Source organism: Dicentrarchus labrax, unplaced genomic scaffold (assembly GCF_905237075.1).
Source record: "Dicentrarchus labrax unplaced genomic scaffold, dlabrax2021, whole genome shotgun sequence".
Classification (NCBI taxonomy): domain Eukaryota; kingdom Metazoa; phylum Chordata; class Actinopteri; family Moronidae; genus Dicentrarchus; species Dicentrarchus labrax.
Genome location: NW_026136702.1, coordinates 797403 through 817000, shown reverse-complemented (window position 1 = coordinate 817000; position 19598 = coordinate 797403). Strand labels below are relative to the sequence as shown.

At 42.5% G+C, this 19598-nt stretch overlaps 1 protein-coding gene across 24 annotated transcripts in view; it reads right to left on the bottom strand.

Annotated features, from left to right (window-relative positions):
- Window positions 1-19598, bottom strand: part of LOC127377762 (regulating synaptic membrane exocytosis protein 1-like) — a 91288-nt gene that overhangs the window by 36418 nt on the left and 35272 nt on the right. For all 24 annotated transcript variants that reach the window (XM_051425964.1, XM_051426013.1, XM_051425954.1 and 21 more), the window contains 2 exons: window positions 5045-5316; window positions 2306-3003 (listed from right to left, as the gene is read on the bottom strand). In XM_051425964.1, the coding sequence (XP_051281924.1) occupies window positions 2306-3003; window positions 5045-5316 (970 nt within the window). The remainder of the gene's footprint in view (window positions 1-2305; window positions 3004-5044; window positions 5317-19598) is intronic.

The following is a 19598-nucleotide window of genomic DNA, read 5'->3' as shown; positions in this document are numbered from 1 at the left end:
GGCTCTCACACACACACACACGGGCTCACACACACAGGGCTCACACACACACACGGGCTCACACACACAGGGCTCACACACACAGGGTTCACACACACACAGGGCTCACACACACAGGGCTCACACACAGACACGGGCTCACACACACACACAGGCTCACACACACAGGGCTCACACACACGGGCTCACACACACGGGCTCACACAGGCTCACACACACACGTGAGCCTGTGTGTGTGTGAGCACGAATGTGGCAGGAGGTGCATTGTCTGTGCAAACACAACCAGACGGCAGATATAATTAGAGTTTGGTGTGTGATACTTGAGATATTAACAGACTCAGTAGGTTTGATCAGAGCAGTCTCACCTGTTCTGATCACTGAACCCAGAGAGTTAAGGTCGGGAGGCGTCTCCAGATTCATGCAGTCTTACATTCACCTCCCATAATACAGTGTGCAAGTGGGATTGTTTAAACGCCTCATACAGTGTGTGGAATCTCTATAAATGAATACTATTACTGCACATAGTCCAGGTTGAAGAGGTTTGTAATGGCTCGAGAACTGTAAATGATGTTAGTGTTTTGTTCTTTTGTTACATCCCTCGTCCTAATGACCTCATCAGGCTTCGTACAGTGTAGTCGTAGGAGGCGCTGGGTGCCTTTGTCCCTTGAGGATCGTAATAAAATAAATCATAAATCAACAGGAAGCACGCTTTTGGCCAATTAAAGACAAATGCATAACCGTGAAGAAGGTCAGTTTCAGGACTGTCGTTGAACAATGCAAACAAGACAATTTGACTTAACCTCTAGCGATCTTTACCTTCTGAGGCCGAGCCATCAATAACAGTTATTGTACTGAGGCTGGCTCTCTGTAGTGTGCTCATAAGGAGGATGTGAACGGTCCGCCGACAAATGTTTTTACTTCCTCCTTTGTGTCTGATTCTGATATAAAATCAATACAAACGGCAATTTCCATTATATTAACCTACAGCTGCATCCCAGTTTCATACTCAGGGTTCAAAGAAATCATTTTTTCTTGACAATTAAACATGTTTGACCTGAAGGAATGTAACCTTAATTGGTGTCATTGGTAACACCTGTGTTCACCCGACTATTTCATATTAAAATGGCTGCTGTGAAAAAGGTCTGTGGACTTCAGTTTTCCTCTAACCATAACATTAATTTGGCCACGGTCCAGGCTAAAATACAATTTCGAACATTATTTCATTTTAATTAATCTCGACTGGTAAACTAATGTTCCAGGTTTTCCAGGTTTTTCCAGGACGTGTGGGAACTCATTGATACTACATTGTAATTGTAAGCAGGTTTAGAAGTCTGTTGTGTATTCACACTAGAAAAGAGACACTATTAAGTATGCTTAAAAAGTCAGAATGAAGACAAAACACTGCCACGTGTTCTGTTTATGTACACTGTTGTCCCACAATGCACTGCTCAGAGACATAAAATAAACTGCAGGTGGTCACAAACATCTACACTAACAAATTACTAACAAGATGAACTGACATTCAAAAGTCACAGTTTGATTGATGTCTGTTGGTGCAACAATTTTATTATTTCCTGTCTGTACTAATGGTAACTTATTGATCTTTTGAACTGCAGTATACAATTACACTTAGTGTACAAATATAACATACTGTATACAATTAGTATAAAACTGGGACAGAGCTCATTTCAATGAGCGTGACACTAATGGAAGTACTGCGGGAGGGAAACAGGATAGCGTTATGCATGAGCACTCAGGAAAAGCCACTGAATCTGGCTGCTTGTTTTTGTTTTGTTCGCTTATTAATTTCTGTACAAGAGGTATCACCAGAAGGACCCTGGATAGTGTATTATGTACACCGCCTGCGCATCCAGAGCGCTGGCTGCTGACATTAAGTCAGGCTGAATTACACCATGAAGAAGGACACTACAAACATTTTACAGACGCCTCAAAAGAAAGGAGTACGATATAGCAAATTCTTAGATCGAGGACAGGATACGTGCATCAGCACCATGTCAGTTTAACGTGATCTGAGAGACATGAGTGCCTATTAAGATGTATGTGTTGAGCTGGAGTTAAAAGTACCTCGTTGGCATAAGCAGTGGAAGAAACTGCCATAACACAGGGGGGAGACGGATCATTGCCTCAAGTTTTCTCAAATTGAGATTGCCGCAGATATCTGATGTGATGGATGGATAAACAAATGAACGGACAGACAGATGTCGATACTTTTCATAGCCTCGCTGGCTGAAATCACACACAGTTTTTTCAGGAACACAACGTGATGATTGATGTCGTCTCTCACCTCTCTCGCTGACGCTTTCGATCTCAGCATCCTCGCAGCTGCTGTACTCAGGCGTGGTCCCTCCCTCCTCCTCTGAACTGCTGACGCTGGTCTGCCTCTTCCCCCCGGCCCCCAGCCCTCGCTTCGACTTGTAGGGCCTCGGCGGTGGCGGACGTAGGGATTCCGATTGGTCGGAGCTGAGCGAATCATTGCGCAGCATGCTCTCAGCCTTCTCCCGTTTAGTCCGTCTCACTACTGGCCCCTGACCGGGGGCCAAGCCAGGGCCTGAAGCAGGAGGCTCTCTGAGTTCAGGGGGAGGAGCTTGCTGATTAAGGGTGTGTTCATGCGGCCCGCCAACCCCACCCACCGTCCTCTGACCAGGCCGCAGGCCATCCCCGACCTCCCCTACTATGCCTATGCCACGACCCTGCACGGGCACAGGGTGGCCCCGGCCTCCAGGAGGGACCGGCCCTGCTTGGCGAGGAGGGGCACCGCTGTGGTCCATGTGGTGGTAGCCCCCCTCTTCTGTCCGTCTTACTCCGCCACCTCCTCCCACAGGATCATGCTCCAGAGAGCGTCCCTTTGACAGCCGGCGACTTTCCCTGCGTTCCCTGGACTCCCCCCGCAGGTCCCGGTCCATGGAGACCTGGGTCTGCAGTCTGGGCTGACCTGCCCGACGCTCTCCCCGACCAGCTCCTCCACCTCCTCTTCCATTTCTCCTGGGGAGCAACATGGGACGGAGAGAGAAAGGAGAGAATCTGTGAGAGTTGTTTTATTTCAGGCTCATACATCAGCGGATACACCTCGAGATTCCCCTCAAAGACACAAAAGATTCAACTTTCTTAAAAAGCCGGCGACACTCCCATCTTACACAGGTTATAGTAGTTTTACTAATTTAGTCTAATAAAAGAAGTTCATTCATTTTAGCTTTCACTGACAAACAAAGTGTCACTAAAACACAGAGCAGCTACCGTTGTGAGTGAAATCTTTCTCCGTCTTCACAGAAAACACAATGCTAAATAAAAGTTCTCTCCTACATTGTCATTAAAAGAGGGCTGCAACTGAGGATTATTTTCATTATTAATTCATTTAGATTATTACCATTAGCCAAGTCGTCAGCTTTGTCTGGCTGTACAGCAGATTTGCATGGATTCATAAACCAGAGTTATAGACAATTGAAATATCTGTTTATCTGTTTTGTCTTGCTACGATTCATCCTCTGGGCACCATGAATGTCTGTTCAACATTTCATAGCAATCCATCCAATAGTTGTCTGGTGACTGATGTCGCTAGAGCCAAGCACGCTAGCTGCTAAAAAAATGCCCAAAAAGTTCAAACCTGAAGGCGATACATCTAAATACCTTGTTTTGTCTGACATACGGTCCAAAATATTCATCTATTACGATTTAAAAGCAGCAATGAATGACCAACTGATAACTAATCCACTAACAGTTTCAGCACAAACAATGATTTTAATTGTGCTTTTTCTTGCTGGAAGGTAAACAGAGTAAATGTTACGTATCTGACTGCTTTTAGCTTCGACTTCCTTGTAACTATTTACTCATACTTAAAATAACACTGGTGTGATTTTGTATCCGTTAACATTTCATTGTTAAGATTAGTGTCCGCTAATAGAAAGTCACGAGTGAAAACACTCCACTACAAGTGCTTAGGAACTGACTGCATTCTTCCACTACACTCAGAGCGGTGCAGGAAACAGGACTCAGACTGCTTCCTTAAGAGACTAAATGCAGTCTGTATAAAAGAAGCAAATGATGAACGCAGGAGAACATTCTCAACAATACAAATATTAACATATTTCACAAGGACTGCTTTCTTTCTGGTGGCTGAGAGAACGCAAATTAAAGGGGCACTCCACCAATTTCACACATCAAGATCATCTTACGAGTCTTTACCAGTTTTTAATTTGTCTCTTACAAGAGTTTTCCTTGACATTATAGGACAGCACTTACAAACACTCATATAAGCTGCAGCTTCAGGCAAACCGACTACATTAATTTGGCCACAGCCAATCAGTAACCGTTCAAATTCAGTAGAATTTGTTTTATTTTACAGAAAAATAATCTTCTAGAAAGTTGAAGTGTTCATTACAGGTACAATTAACTTCACTGTGCATTTATTTATCACAGCAACAAGAAATCTGATCATTATTAGGCTCTATGCATGGAGATCTCGGAAAAATGACAGCAAGTCTGGTCCACTTTATATCTGGTAAACGCGCTGGGAACAGTTGATCCTGCCAACAGTCAAGTTTAAAAAAAAAATACGCACCTTTCATAGGGGATCTCAGGGAGGGGGTATAATACAATTCAAATTTTCCAGGACAACATAGATTATGTTCAGGATATATGGGCATTTTAATCAATTTCCAGGTATTTCCAGAATGCATGGGAGCCCTGAAATACTCTTCTTCCTTTGTATCTTTACTTTTTAACTCCTCCCACTCTGTCTACTTCACGTCAATGTCTGTAACAGCTGTAACAGATATTTATGCAACATTCACCATAATGTCTGCAGGACAAAACTCTATTACTTTAACAGATAAAGCCAGCAATGTAACACATTTCCTGTGTGAAAGGGGCTTTAGAGCACTCTCAACAAATGAGGTTAACTGAGGTTACAAAAAGGAAAGGTTTTCAGTGATGTTGGCTTTCTCTTCCTGTGTCAGATTAAAACGTGTCAAAGGGTCATCGTATGGTCAGGGAGTGACAGGGGGTTTCTGCATTTGCTTCAGCTTACGTGTCTCGTGGTGGTTCGCTACGTGACCGAGCGTCGGTGCCAGGCGCGGTCCCGGGTGCACTGGGTCGGTTGGGGTCTTGGATTGCGGTGGTGGAGCCCGGGGGTGCTTGGGAGCGAGACCGGAGCTTCTTGTCGCCGGGCGTTTGGCACACAGATGGCTCGCTGACGGCTGAACCGAGGCCAGCGGGTTTCCCAGCCGGACCAGTGAACCACTCGCCCGGCTTGGTCAGAATCTCCTGCTGCTTCCGGCAGTTGTTACACACCCAGATCACCTGGGAAACAAGGAGCTGATTACAACCACAGCTACAGCACAGAAGCATGTTTTCATCATAAAGCTTTTATGCACTCACATACACATGACATGACTTCACAGAGTTGGACACATTGTTCTGAGGTATTTAATGCAGCTGACATTAATGTGCCCAACAGGAAGCTATTCTTCGCTGCAGCCCATGAAAACCATCTCAACCATCTACTTTGCCAACCACTAATCTGAGGCCGGGCTTCTGTCAAACAGGAAATGGAACAATGCACTTCCTAAAGAGCTGCACTGCTGCCAATGAGTGGTCCAGAAAAAGGCTTTTATGGAAGCTTTTTAAGATCACCATCACGGCAGTTATAGCAGGGAGCAGCTTGGCTTCCACTGTGGGCTGCTTCTGGCCTCCAAATGAAGCACACAAAGCCAACTTGATAATGAAAGGATATCCAACTGGCTGCCAAAATAATATCTCCCGTCTTCTTTCTTTCTATTTGTCCCATCACACATATGCACGCCGGCTATACATTGGCAGCGTTCGCACACCACAGCCGACAGCGTCCAAATTCAGACGTCTTCTCGTCACATTTTGAAATCAGTGCGCAGACAAGACAATGCAGACAATACGTGTCCATTACAGGATGTGACAAGAACAGACTCTGTTCACAGTATGTATGTCTCACGTTCCTCTCTCGCTCTCTGGGTCTGTATCGTTTGATATCTTCATCCCACAGAAACTCTGATGCACACTCATCATACAGAACCAGCTCTAGGTAACATATTCAACATTGTTTCGATACTTTTCTCAATACAATACCTATGTTTCAGTACAATGCTACAGATAAATATCACATTTTAAACACAAACATTGCACAAAACAAGACTGAAAACATGTACAATAAAGCAATGAATCGATTTATTTTATTTTATTATTAGCAGCTATGTGTAAGTTGTTGTAGTTGCACCACAGTTACTTGAGGCATAACTTTACTAGTTTGGATGTAAAGTCAAAACTAACGTTGCGGTTGCCGTGAGCATTAGATTTCTGGCATGAGCCACTTGGCACAGTAACACATCTTAGTAAACTAGACTGATACTGAAATATATCCATAAATTAGGTCTGCACTTGGTAAGTGAAAAAATGGCTGAAATTAATAAAAAAACTGATGTGTGTTTGTTATTTGACATTTTATGATATAAACTACCCTGGGGATGTGGAACTCTTCAGTTAACTTAGAACTTATCTCTGTATTTTAGTAATTCATAAAACACAACTTAGTAGTAATTTACATTATAACTAGGTTAACTTTGAATTTAAACACAGCAGCTGCAACAGGCTGCAGGTACTGGTGACTTATGACTTGACTATAGATAGAACTGTATAAAACTGGCAAATTCAGCCTGAAATGATCTGATCAAAGAAGCTGTAAAAAGGACCTGATTAACAATCAGACACAGTCAGAGTCTAAAACAATCTAAAACAGAGTAAATTAAGGCGAGAACGAACTACTTAAACCTCACTGACCCACTCACGGTGGGTTTGAACATCACACAGCTTCAATAAGGAACTGGAACAAGCTGACACAGAAGTTAACGCCACACTGTATAATTTTTTACTTTATTACATTTAACAAAAGAATGTTTTATTAGTCCATATTGGCTCTTCAGTTCATTTCCTATGGTGACCTACAGGTGTACACTCATCTTTGTTAATACTACCATATTATTATTTTTACATTTTTCAAGTTTGAAAGAACTTTTATATTTTAACCTTTTGTATTTTATCTCATTTATATTGTTCTCTTACTGAATTGTCACCCTAATGATCTAAACGAGTTCTCAAAGGTTCTCAAACTTTTTGTTGTTGAGGACCTCAAAACTGATACAGGAAGTGGACCCGTATTGTGAAGGTGCAGTCTCTGGGATCCCCGTCCATAACTGTCTATACCACAGAGCATTGGTTCCCAACCTGGGGGTGGGGACCCCACTTGGGGTCGCCAATGCTTCATGTGGGGGGTGTAACAAATATACACAGTAGACCGATATCGCAGCATTTGGTTCACTTCTGAGTAAATAGTCTAATAGAACAATGGCCAAATGTCAGGGACAGAACAACTGAATTTGTCAAAAAAGAAGCTAAATAAATCCAAAATGATACAAATAAATAAATAAATACATAATACAGACAGAGAATTGTATAAAAAGTTCCCTAAACAGGAAATAATCTGCTCAAAATTCATCCAAATCTCTGATTTTACACAAACTTCCTGCAGTTACTGAGTTCACTGTTTGGGTTCATTGTTCAGTTTTTAATATAATATGAAATATCCATAAAATACGTCACTGAGTCAGTTTACTAAATGATAGAAAAGGGTCCCTTGAGGAAAAAGGTTGGGAACCAGTGCTACAGAGTGACCCCTAGTGACCCTATGAACAGAATAGTCATGATTATACATTCTCTCACTGGATTAACATTTAGCCAGTCAGATACAATCGGGTGATCTACAACACCTTCACTGACCAAGTCACATAGGAGACAATAACTAACATACAACAACTAACATAAAAGATCACTTTGACAGCTGCAAACAAACACTAAGTGAACCGCATTAAAAACAACTGTGACGTCTTTGTGAAGTGGTCTCGTCATCGCTGTCAGCTCGTATCGGTGAGGGACGTCGCTTACGTCCTAGAATAGAAATGAGGATTCGTGAGGGGCCTGCGGTGTGAACGCAGCCGTGCTCTCTAGTCCAGTGTTGACATCAGAGCCACAGCGAGGGAGACTGGATGACAGGGGGTGAGTGAGGTTGGGCGGGAAACGGAGAGACAGTCGGAGGATGGAGGAGGAGAGCGAGGGGAGGTTAGTCAGTCCCTCTCCTCCAGCCACCAGGGTTCTCATTACTCCTGAACACTCCCCAATGACTCTTTAAAGAGAGCTAAAATAAAACACTCTGGCATTGGCCAAACTCTACCCCCCCCGAACCCCCACCTCTTCTTCCTCTTACCCTTCCTCTCTCCCCTTCCATTTCTCCCTCCTCCAGATTGCTTTTGATTAAAGCTACAAAAGCCGAGGAGAAAACAGCTTTACACCAACGCAGCTATATTTATCCTGCCAAACACCCCAGCACCACCAGGGAGAGAGGGAAAACGTGTGCTCAAACACACACACACACACACACACACAGCAGAGAAAGCAAAACACTGCCTCATGTGGGACATTATAGCTTTGGTGAACACATCCACCAATCTGTGATTCTCTGCAGCCAGACCGACGAGGTGGCCGGCTGCCAGATCCACACTGCAGAGCCGGTCTACTCGTCCATACATTTACAGCCAGGGACGACTAGGGACTAGCCGCTATGTATATATGTATTATTATTGAAGTTTTTTTTAATTTCTGCAACCGTTGCTGGTGTCAAAAGGTGTAAGATCAGTAGGTCAGTCGTAATAAAATGCTATTATTCCACAGTGAACTGCTTCAATTCCTCAGCAACTTTTAGAACTTCTGGAAAAGTGTCATAAATGCTCCTGCAACTGAACAATTGCTCCACACAAACGTGGATATTTGTGCACAACAAAGCTGGAAGATAACACGTTACGGTACGCTAGATTGATAAATCAATTCATAAATTAGGTCTGTACTTGATTACTGTTGGAAAATGGCTGCATTTAATAAGAACTGCTGTTTCACCACTGATGAGTATAATTCTGTTACATTTTATGATACAAACAACCCTGAATGGGGAATGTGGAACTATTTATTTGTTAAAAGCGTTACGCTGCAACTGGCAATCATTTTCTTTAATTAATCGTTTAGTTAATAAAATGCTAAAAAAGTGACTCATCCAAAACTGAAATATTACAATGACAGACACAACAAATCCTCATATTTGAGAAGCTGGAACCTTGATAACTGATCTAATTAACCATTGTCAATCTGTCAGTCAACTGATCAGTTACATTTTAAATGGCTTAAATTTACTCCAGTAAATAATAAAATCACAGTCAACGGGGAAAGTGCGCACAACGAATATCCTCGAAAACTCAAATAAGTGCAGAACATGCGCAGCGCAGAAGCTCCTAGGTCAGTTAATAAAATGATTCAATTCATGTGAAATAAAACTACCAGAGAGAACAGGAAGAGACGCCTCAACACAGTTAAAGAGGGAGAGATGACGAAGCAAAGACAGGTTACAGGTTACTTCAGAAATAAACAATGATTCTGTTAGTTTTCAGTCTCATATGTTAAAGAAAACCATCACACAGCGAGCCCCGTGTCATAAATAGCATCTGATCTGGAGTTACATCAGCACCTGAAGAGTGCCGGCCCACATCTGACATTACACTGTGTTATTACTGTGGGTATATGTTCCAGTGCTCCCACTGAGTTACACATTAAAGCTTCATGGTGAAATAATGCAGCTGGTAAACATGAGGAAGGGGTGTGTGTGTGTGTGTGTGTGTGCGTGTGTGTGTGCATTACATGTACACTGTAAGACGTCTGCATATTAACATTCAGTTGGCATTTTCAAGCCGCACACATAGAAATAAAGCTCAAACAACAACATGCAACTTCTCTGCAATTTAATCAGAAAAACAATTACAGAAACAGAAAACTTCCGAAAGTGTTTTCCCCAAAATATATCAATCCCAACCCTGGGAATATTTGAATAATAACGGGAGTCCAAACCGGTTTTCCACAGCAACTTCTGAAGTAATCTTCTTATCGGTAATCTTTAAGGAACTTAGGAAAAGGAAAAACAAGTGGTGTCCCTCTTCCAAATGAATATTCTGTATCACAGTATTTAACATTTTAACTACAAATCTGTAGTAGAGTTCAGGGTAAACAGGCTAACTAAGAATGTAAACTTCCTCCCTCTGAGCTCAACATCTCTGACCGTGCCACCTGGCGTAGCAGTTCCGGTACGGCATCAGGCACAGAGGCACTTCGCAGCTCTGGCACATCCACGACGTCTTCTGGTGCCTTCCCAGGGCTTTGCAGTGGCTGCACTGCATGCTCCCGACAACCTGGTACCACCTGGTCGGCTGGATGGCCACGGGAAGGTGCTCCCACGATGTCACTCTCGGCCTGGATCTCCTCGGCTCGGATCTCCTCGGTATGTATCTCCTTGGTCTGTATCTTCTTTGTGTGTATCTGCTTGGTGTGTATCTGCTTGGTGTGTATCTTCTTTGCGTGTATCTCCTCCGGCTGCGGTTGCAACAGCAGCAGCCACACCTGCGTCGCCGCATGGGAACAGGTGATCTAAATCCACGGGATGCTCGAGCCTTATAGGGCGGTGACGCCGCAGCTCTCCAGGATCTCCACTGCGTTGGACGGATAGACCTGCTCCTCCGAGCAGCGCGGGGTGGAGACTGGGATGATGCAGGGGATGGGAGCGGGGCATCGGGAGGTGGGAGCAGATCCACAGGGGAAAGAAGAGTAGACAAACACCATCCTTCATCCTGTGTATCTACAGGATCCTCTGTACTGAACACGCACACACAGACAGGAAGGGATCTCATCAGTGCTACACAAGTGTTTTTATAAATAAATATGAAAGAAAAACAGTGTATATATTATATAGAGTTAAGCACATTTGAAACACTACTTACTGTATAACAGCTCTTGTTGCCCTCTAGTGTCCACTTACTGTATGACACCCACTTTATCAATCAAGTAAAATGAGTGTTTCCGATACTTTTATTGGACTTTCTGTGACCTACTGACTGATTAATACATTTAAGCTTTCACATTAATGAACACAGAACTATGCAGTCACTGCTCACACTGTTTGTGTCTCATTTCCTTCACACAGACATTGGACTGAGCGGAGGGAGCACTGACTGCTGTGTGTGGGTACTAGAACTAGTATTCTCATTGAGTTTTTACTCTCTAGCACAAAGCCCACTGAGGTCTGTAAATGTGTCCTAGCCACATGTACACAATACACAACACACTTCTCTTTAAGCTTTAGCAGCAGTACAATCTGAATAAGCCCCTTTTTATAATCCTTAGACTCAGAATCAGTGTTACCGGCCAGGTGTCCACACGCAACCAATATGACTGTTTGCTTTCTGCTCTCAGTGTAAATACACAGGAATAGATGTCGAGGTCCAGTGTGTAACATTAAGGAGGATCTTATCCACAGATCGCCTTCCATGGAGTCCGCCATGGTGAACCTCCATGTTTCTACAGTAGCCCAGAACGGACATCATTAATCATATTGCAACTGGAATATCTGTCGAAATAATTACAATATGATGTTGTTAGCACATGGTGCAGCCATATATCTGCACGTGTAAACAGAGTGAAATTAAACTTTTGAGTTGTGAATCATATAATTTACATGGCACAGAGGGCAGAGTATCAAAACCATGATTATGAATGTCAGGTTTGGCTGCACGCTACGGCAAAACTTCATATGGCAATTACTTTGACAGATACTGAGATTGTGATGTGATTATATGATTCATGATTAGTGAGGGAATTATCCTTTTAGCATCTCAGATGTAATTTTCACTGAGAAAAATCCTAAAGTGACATTTGTTAAGGTCTGTAGAAGACATAAGGGCATCCCTGCATCACTACAGTTCTTCACTATAATCACCTACCGTACCAGATCTACTTCAGTTTACAAAAACAAAACTATATTCTACTGATCAACCCTGTGTTTATTAAGAACAAGGCCTCTCTGTGCTTCCCACAGCTTCTCTCCATTTGTCCCTAATATCTCTTCTACACCCCTCCCTCGTCCTGCCTCTCACCCTCTCTCACCCACACATCATTGTGAATTTACCTTACCCAGTAAAATGCATGTGTTGTTTAAACCAGTATGCTCAAACCCTAATCAAATATAACTATTACTAGAACTCCTCTCTTCTGTTTCTTCCTCTAACACTTTGTGCTGTTTTTTGTACCCTTGCTGTTTCAATCCCAACTTTTTTTTTTATTGCCAATTTTTAGATATTTTCTCTCTGATTCTTCCTTTCACTCCCCCTCCAGTCCATAATGGACCTCATATTCAGTGCTCTTCCAGCCCTTCAGTCCCACATGTGCAGGGACCTCACACAATCTCTTCTAACAGTAAATCTTCCCTAAACACAAGTGCTGCAGTCACATAATGCTGCTCTGTCACAGTTCACCTGGTCATATTTCTATATATATATTTATTGAAATTGTGCTTCTGCTCCAGCTCACACCTACATCCATCCCACCAGGTGTGCTAAAGCTGAAGCTAATTACCACATTTAGCCACAATTAATGTTTAATCACTCAAATTCCACTTTTAATGTAAGATACCAGAACCAGAACCAGAACCCTGTTTTATCTGCTCGCCTCTCAAACACGAGCAGAGACCCCGGTTGAACTAGCTAACGTTAGCTGACGGTATATAAAAGCACTTACTCGGTCTCCGTCCACGCTTCGGGCTCCACGCCGTCCTCAGGAGCCTCCCAGTCGGCCGAGCTGACCGCGTAGCACTCGGCCCATGTCGGGGCTCGGTACATTTTATCCACGACGATCCACGAACCTCGGAAACTTCTGCTCGACATTTTTTCCGTCGCCAGAAGTTTGAGAGTAACAGCTGAGAGAGAGTGACGTCACCTGAGAGTGGATAACGTCACCTGAGAGAGAGTGACGTCACCTGAGAGTGAATAACGTCACCTGAGAGAGAGTAACGTCACCTGAGAGGGAATAACGTCACCTGAGAGAGAGTAACGTGACCTGAGAGGGAATAACGTCACCTGAGAGAGAGTAACGTCACCTGAGAGAGGATAACGTCACCTGAGAGAGAGTAACGTCACTTTTAGTTAATGTTGCATAAACGCTCTTTATAATTAGAACTAAAGAAGGAAAAAAAGTATATTTATATATTAATATTTATTTATGACAAGGAATATTAATTAACTATTCATTTTAAAGACTATATTATTTGCATTTTTAATGTGCAACATGGAACAAAACAGCTCAGACATAGCAAGTAAAATGAGAACTAATGAGAAATAAAAGTAAGAATAATGAAATATATCCCACCTCCACAGAGAAAGGCACATTCCAAGAAATACATAAATATGTAATTAACATATTTTATTTTATAGCAGCTTGTACTATGTTAAAAACTTTTATATAAATCAGTTTGTCTTTTCTTTTTTCTTTTATATTGTTCATTTGTGTGTGACCTTTATTTCATAGTAAACTCTCTTTATAATAAGGAATAAAGAAGGAAAAAAATACTGGAGAAATAAAAGTGACATATATATATATATAGTATAATAATCATAGGCCTATTTTATTTACTGTGGATTTTTGTGCAGGAGGATAGAGTACTTTCAGTAGTGAAGCTCTTTTTTAGGGATGTAAGGATACACTCAACCCACGATTCAATACAATTCATTACACTGGATTCACAATATGATTTTCTTGAAGACAAATTATGAAAGAAAACATTATTGTCTTTTATGATCTGCTGCATAATACAATAAAACCTGTGACACTCTAATGTCAAATACCTTAATGTTATCCATGTTTTTGCTTCATGCTTGTACTGAATACGTTGCATCATAAACACTTTATATTGTCACATTACTATTTGTCTTTCTGCATCTCTTCAACTGTAAATCTACTGCTGTAGTCTGTTCTGTAGAGCCAATGTCTTCATATTTAATCATCCTAACACCTAAATAATAATCCTAGTAATAATAATAATCCTAATAATAATAAAACTACAGAACTTTTCAAAACAAAGTTACAAAGTGCCTTATATGGACGGAACCAGGATTAAAAACATTTCAGGAAGCAGTGAGGAAAAAATAATATCAGGGAACTGAAATCATGAATAAAAAGAATAAAAGACCCCATCAGTGAATATAAATACATAACCACACTAGGGCAAATCATTTTAAACAATTAAGAAGATACAAAATTAAAAGAATAAAATACCCAAGGTTAATATATGATAGATAAAACAATAATGCTAATATAAAAGATAAGACATGGTGGCAATTAAACAGTGTGCTATAAATAAAATGCCTTTTTTTAGTAGTAAATGACATCTGAAATTTACAAAGTAATTAAAGAATAAAATCTGTTCAGCTGCTGAAGAATGACACCGCTGAGTGAAATCGGCTGGATTAAAGGAACACTTTTGGGTTTTGGGTGGATTGTCTCAGCTGTCAGTCCTCGCGGTCTGCTCCTTCCTGAGAACATTTCACTGCCTTGCTGGAGCAGTTATTGTGTTTCACCTTTACGAGACGTCGTTGTTAAGAGTGTGAGTCTGATACCGCAGAACAAACGGCCAGTGTTGTGCAGATACGGAGCGGTGAGCTGTTATTTTATAAGAGACTCACTTAATCCCATAGTAATCCCTGTATTAGATCACACTCTGATGGTGAAACAAGCGCCGGAGAGGAGGAACAGTAGGCAGGCAGAGAGCAGCCTGACAGCGAGCTCACACACACACACACACACACACACACACACAAAACTGCACATACACTCAAATATATACACATGAGCAGCGATGCACACATGCAGATACAAACGCCCGCACACACACACACACACAGTGCAACAACAGCAGCAATGTGTCACGTGACCACAGTAAGACCCCCCCTGAGATGAGTTTATGAGTGAAGGAGAGAGCCGGAGAGAGAGAGAGAATAGCTTCTCCACAGATGGAAACTAGGACACCAAACCCCTGTGTGTGTTTGTTTTGCGTCCTGCTGCATCTGCGAGTGTGTGTGTGTGTGTGTGTGTCCATCTGTGTGTGTGTCTATTTGCGTCTGTCGAAGAGCGGGAGTGTGTGCATCGTGTGTATGGTGCATTTGCTGGGTGCCTGTGTGTGTGTGTGTGTGTGTACAGTATAAGAATGAATAATCCAGTGGTGAAATCTTGCAGTTTGTGTAGCTACAGTAGGTGTTTGTTTCCTGGAGAGAGTAGGCCGTTTGTGTAACTACAGACTGTACAGTATGTGAAATGGAGGTCAGTGAGAGGTTCAATTCCCAATGCTCTTCACCGGTGCCTGCTTTCACATTTCCAGATCTGTTTTTCTCTTTTTCTCTCGAATAGATAAAATAACTAGTTCATACATATCATACAGTATATATTTCATGATTAGACTTCAGTATATGGAAACACTCTCATTGCCGCTGCAAATACTGAGACTTTGCATTAAAGAACTCTAATTAATGGAATCAAATATTTAGATTGTCTAAAAGAAACAAGCAGCGATGATCGGGCCCTCGCAGTCCATCATGCACCAGCATCCTGTGTAGACCACGCTGTGAAAATGTCAGATGATGATCGCCACACAAGCCGTACTTCCTTGTGTACTTCAGGGCGGGACTTTTATCAGACATGAGAAGTTTGGCGGAGATTGGACAAAAATATACCGACAATTTATGACAACTTCCCGTTTCAAAATTGTTGGGTTTGTGTCCAAGAGGCTTTTGTGTTTGTCCGGTCCATGATACACGAGCATACCGATTTTCATACATACAAAATAATCGCCATGTCTCTATAGACAAATGCAATGAACTGTGCTACAGCTGAGTGTTAAAACAGTAGAAAAGGATTCATTTTCTCCTGGATTGCAGTGAATATCACAGGCTGACGAGATGTAACAGTACAGTATCAGAGGCTGAACTTTCCCTTGAGTTTGCACTCTTGCTTCCTCGCTGTTACGACATTGAAGACAAATGAACATAAGGAGGACGGCTAGAGATCCTGGAAATGTACTCACTTAAATGTACAAGATTAAACAGTGCTATAGTCCAAAATAGAAATATCTTAATCAGCTGTTTAAACTGAACAAAAGTGCTGACTGCCTTTGGTCTTGATATTCACATTAAAAATATAACTGTATAAAGAGCGTACTGTATATTCTACATACAGTACCTGCATGTAATGTTCACTGACCATCGTATAAAGCCCATTACCAGCTTCCTTATTAGGCTAATTAACAACCTATCACAGCCTCTGGGGAGGAAGGAGAGGTGTCTGTTAGTCAAATCAATCTTATGAAAACCAGGAAGTAATCAGTCAGTCCAGCTACTCTGGCTCTTGGTTTTGCAGCCTACGTCACTCACAGTGTCCGCCTTAGCTTAAAGGAATAGTTACACACTTTGGTAACTGTTCACCTCTGAGGGCGGGGAGAAAATATTACAAATATACACAGTAGGTCTATATCTCAGCATTGGTTCTATTCTGTGAGCATCCAGAGACAAGAAAACGCTGCATTTGTCAGAAAATAAGCCTATTAAGTCTGTATGAGTGTTGAACAAATATTTTAAATGCTGCTTTCCCCTGCTACTAGTCTTGCTAAGCTAGCTCTACCTCCACACACAACGCACAGACATGAGAGTGGAATCGATCTCCTCATCTACCTCTCAGAGACAAAGGTGGTGCATGGTGAACTATCCCTTTAAAGAAAGGCAACCGTCAGACCAAAAACATCCGTGTTGAATCTCTCAGTTACACACTATTAGTCACCAACACCTCCAGACAACATCAGACACGAGGCTTTAACAGTGTTAAAGAGTTTGAATGAACTCATCCGAGTTATTGTTGTGTACTCCCACTATGACACGAGAGCAGAGTCTGTCACTCTCTTCTATCTCCAGCCAGCAGCCGACAGTGAACACATCACCGTCACATCCTCACAGACAACAACTGCCACCAAACAGGTGAGACAAATACCACATCTACCCTCAGGGAGGGGAGTGGGAGTGAGAGGAAGGGCGGGACCAGGAAGTAGCATCAGCCAATGACAGCTTGACGTATGGCACCGGCAGCATGCGAGGCGGGCGCCGTAACCGAGGGCGTCAATAAATCCTGCGCTAAGGATGAAAGACTGCCACAAAGGAGATTAGTGTCCACAGCAGCTAATGAGGTACTATATCAGCACAGCCCGGCACCCGCAGCAAAACACACACACACACACACACACACACACACACACACACACACACACACACACACACACACACACACATACAGTACACACATGCACAGACACCCAAGTGCATTGTGTTTGTACGAAAACACTAGTCCTACAAGTAAGAACATTGCATGATGGGCTACACACACTTTCTCACACACATCCAGTATAAACACACACACACACACACACACACACACACAGACACACAGGGCTCATATCTACAGTTAAACAACTGATCAATACTATTAATCATTTACTTTGGCTCCCAGGGTCTGCAGGGAGCCAAGTGAGGGCTTCTGTCCCCGGGTCAGATGTAACGTTTCACTCCCAAACACACACCTGTGCATCATATTGGGGTCAGTGGGAGGACATCCGCTCCAATAACACTGCATCAGCTCCACATGAAGACAAAGAAAGCAGCGAGTGTGTCTGTCGAAGGCAGGTATTTCCTGTACACACTCCTCCCGTAATAGGAATGTGTTAATATTTCATTGTGTGTTGGAATTCCCCCCCCCCATCACTTTTTACACTCACTCACACACACACACACACACACACACACTCACACACACACACACACACACTCTGCTCGTATTATACAGAGTCGTAGTAGTGCAGTGGAGGGTAGTCGAGATGCTGCACTTCCCTTTTTCACCACTAAAGGTCTCCAAACCTGGTAGTGTAAAGGTCTGCGTGAGTGAGTGAGTGAGTGAGTGAGTGAGTGAGTTTGTGAGTGAGTGAGTGAGTTTGTGAGTGAGTGAGTGAGTGAGTGAGTGAGTGAGTTTGTGAGTGAGCGAGCGAGTGAGTGAGTTTGTGAGTGAGTGAGTGAGTGAGTGAGTGAGTGAGTGAGTATGTGAGTGAGTAAGTGAGTGAGTGAGTGTGTGTGTGAGTGAGTGAGTGAGTGAGTGAGTGTGTGTGTGAGTGAGTGAGTGAGTGAGTGAGTGCGTGCGTGTGTGAGTGAGTGAGTGTGTGTGTGAGTGAGTGAGTGAGTGAGTGAGTGAGTGAGTGAGTGAGTGCGTGCGTGTGTGAGTGAGTGAGTGAGTGTGTGTGTGAGTGAGTGAGTGCTGTGTCCCCCAAGTCTTAAACTGAGATGTAGATTATGTTGGTTGTTCACAGTAACAGAGGCACCACGAGGGGTCGCCAAAGCCTGACGGGGGGTCGCAAGGCCTTCATGAATTTAAGGTGTGCTAGAAAACTAGAAACAGAAGGCTTAAATCTCAGCACTTGGTTCACACAAGAGAAAGTAAATGTAGTAGTGAGCCGGGCTCTGCTCGAGGTTACTGAACGTTCTTCCTTGCTGTAATGTAATTATTTTATGAAGAGTGCGGTCTAGACCTGCTCTATCTGAAAAGTGTCCTGAGATCATTTTTGATATGAATTGGCTTCATACAAATTAAATTAAATTAAATTATATTTGAATTAAAGGACCAGTGTGTCGGATTTAATTGCACCTAGTGGATTACAACACCCTCTCCTCACCCTCCCTTTCCAAGCTTGAAGGAGAAACTGCTGCGGCTTCAAAACTCATGAAAAACATGAAAGGTCCTCTCTAGAGCCGGTGTGTGGTTTGTCCTTTTTGGGCTACTGTAGAAACATGGCGGCCTCTGTAGATAGAAATGTCTCTAAGGTAACAAAAACACAATGATTCTTATTTCCAGGTGATTATACACTAATGGAAACATACCTATGATTATTATATTCTATTTCTGACACTAGATCCTACTCAGTGTTACACACTGGACCTTTAAATAACAATAAATTCACAAAGTTTCCAAAGATACCAAACACTGTCTGTGAGGCTAAACTAAACAATTACGCACAAGACATACATCTAGAATGTCCATTTAAGCAGTGGTGCCACTCTAAAACCACAGTACATCAAGTCTTTTACAGCTTTAATGAAGTACAGGCAGAAAAAATAACATATGTCATACTGAGGTACAGTGGGGAAGAAATGAATGCTTATGATATCGGCCATAATCTAGATTTCCCACCACTTTTAAATCCCTATATTTGATATGTTACTGCTTTTGTGTTACTTGTAGTTGTCGTACATACATTAGTTACTACTTCTTAAACTTTTCCAACCTTTTCCCCGCTGATGAAAAAGCAACAGTGAGCATGATCCAGTCAACGTGTATGTAACGGCGCTGCACATCCAGGACTGTCTGTACGACAGTGTGCGCTACACACAAACAGCACACAGTGTATCTGTGTCTGTGTGTGAGCCTGCTTTCATAAGGGAGTGTACAGCAACAACCAGGAGAGAGATGGCCCCCTTAAGACCAGTCAATGAGAGATGGACGTGGAGACAGACGCAGCTAGCGAGACTGGCGATCAATAGTAATCATGAGGCGCT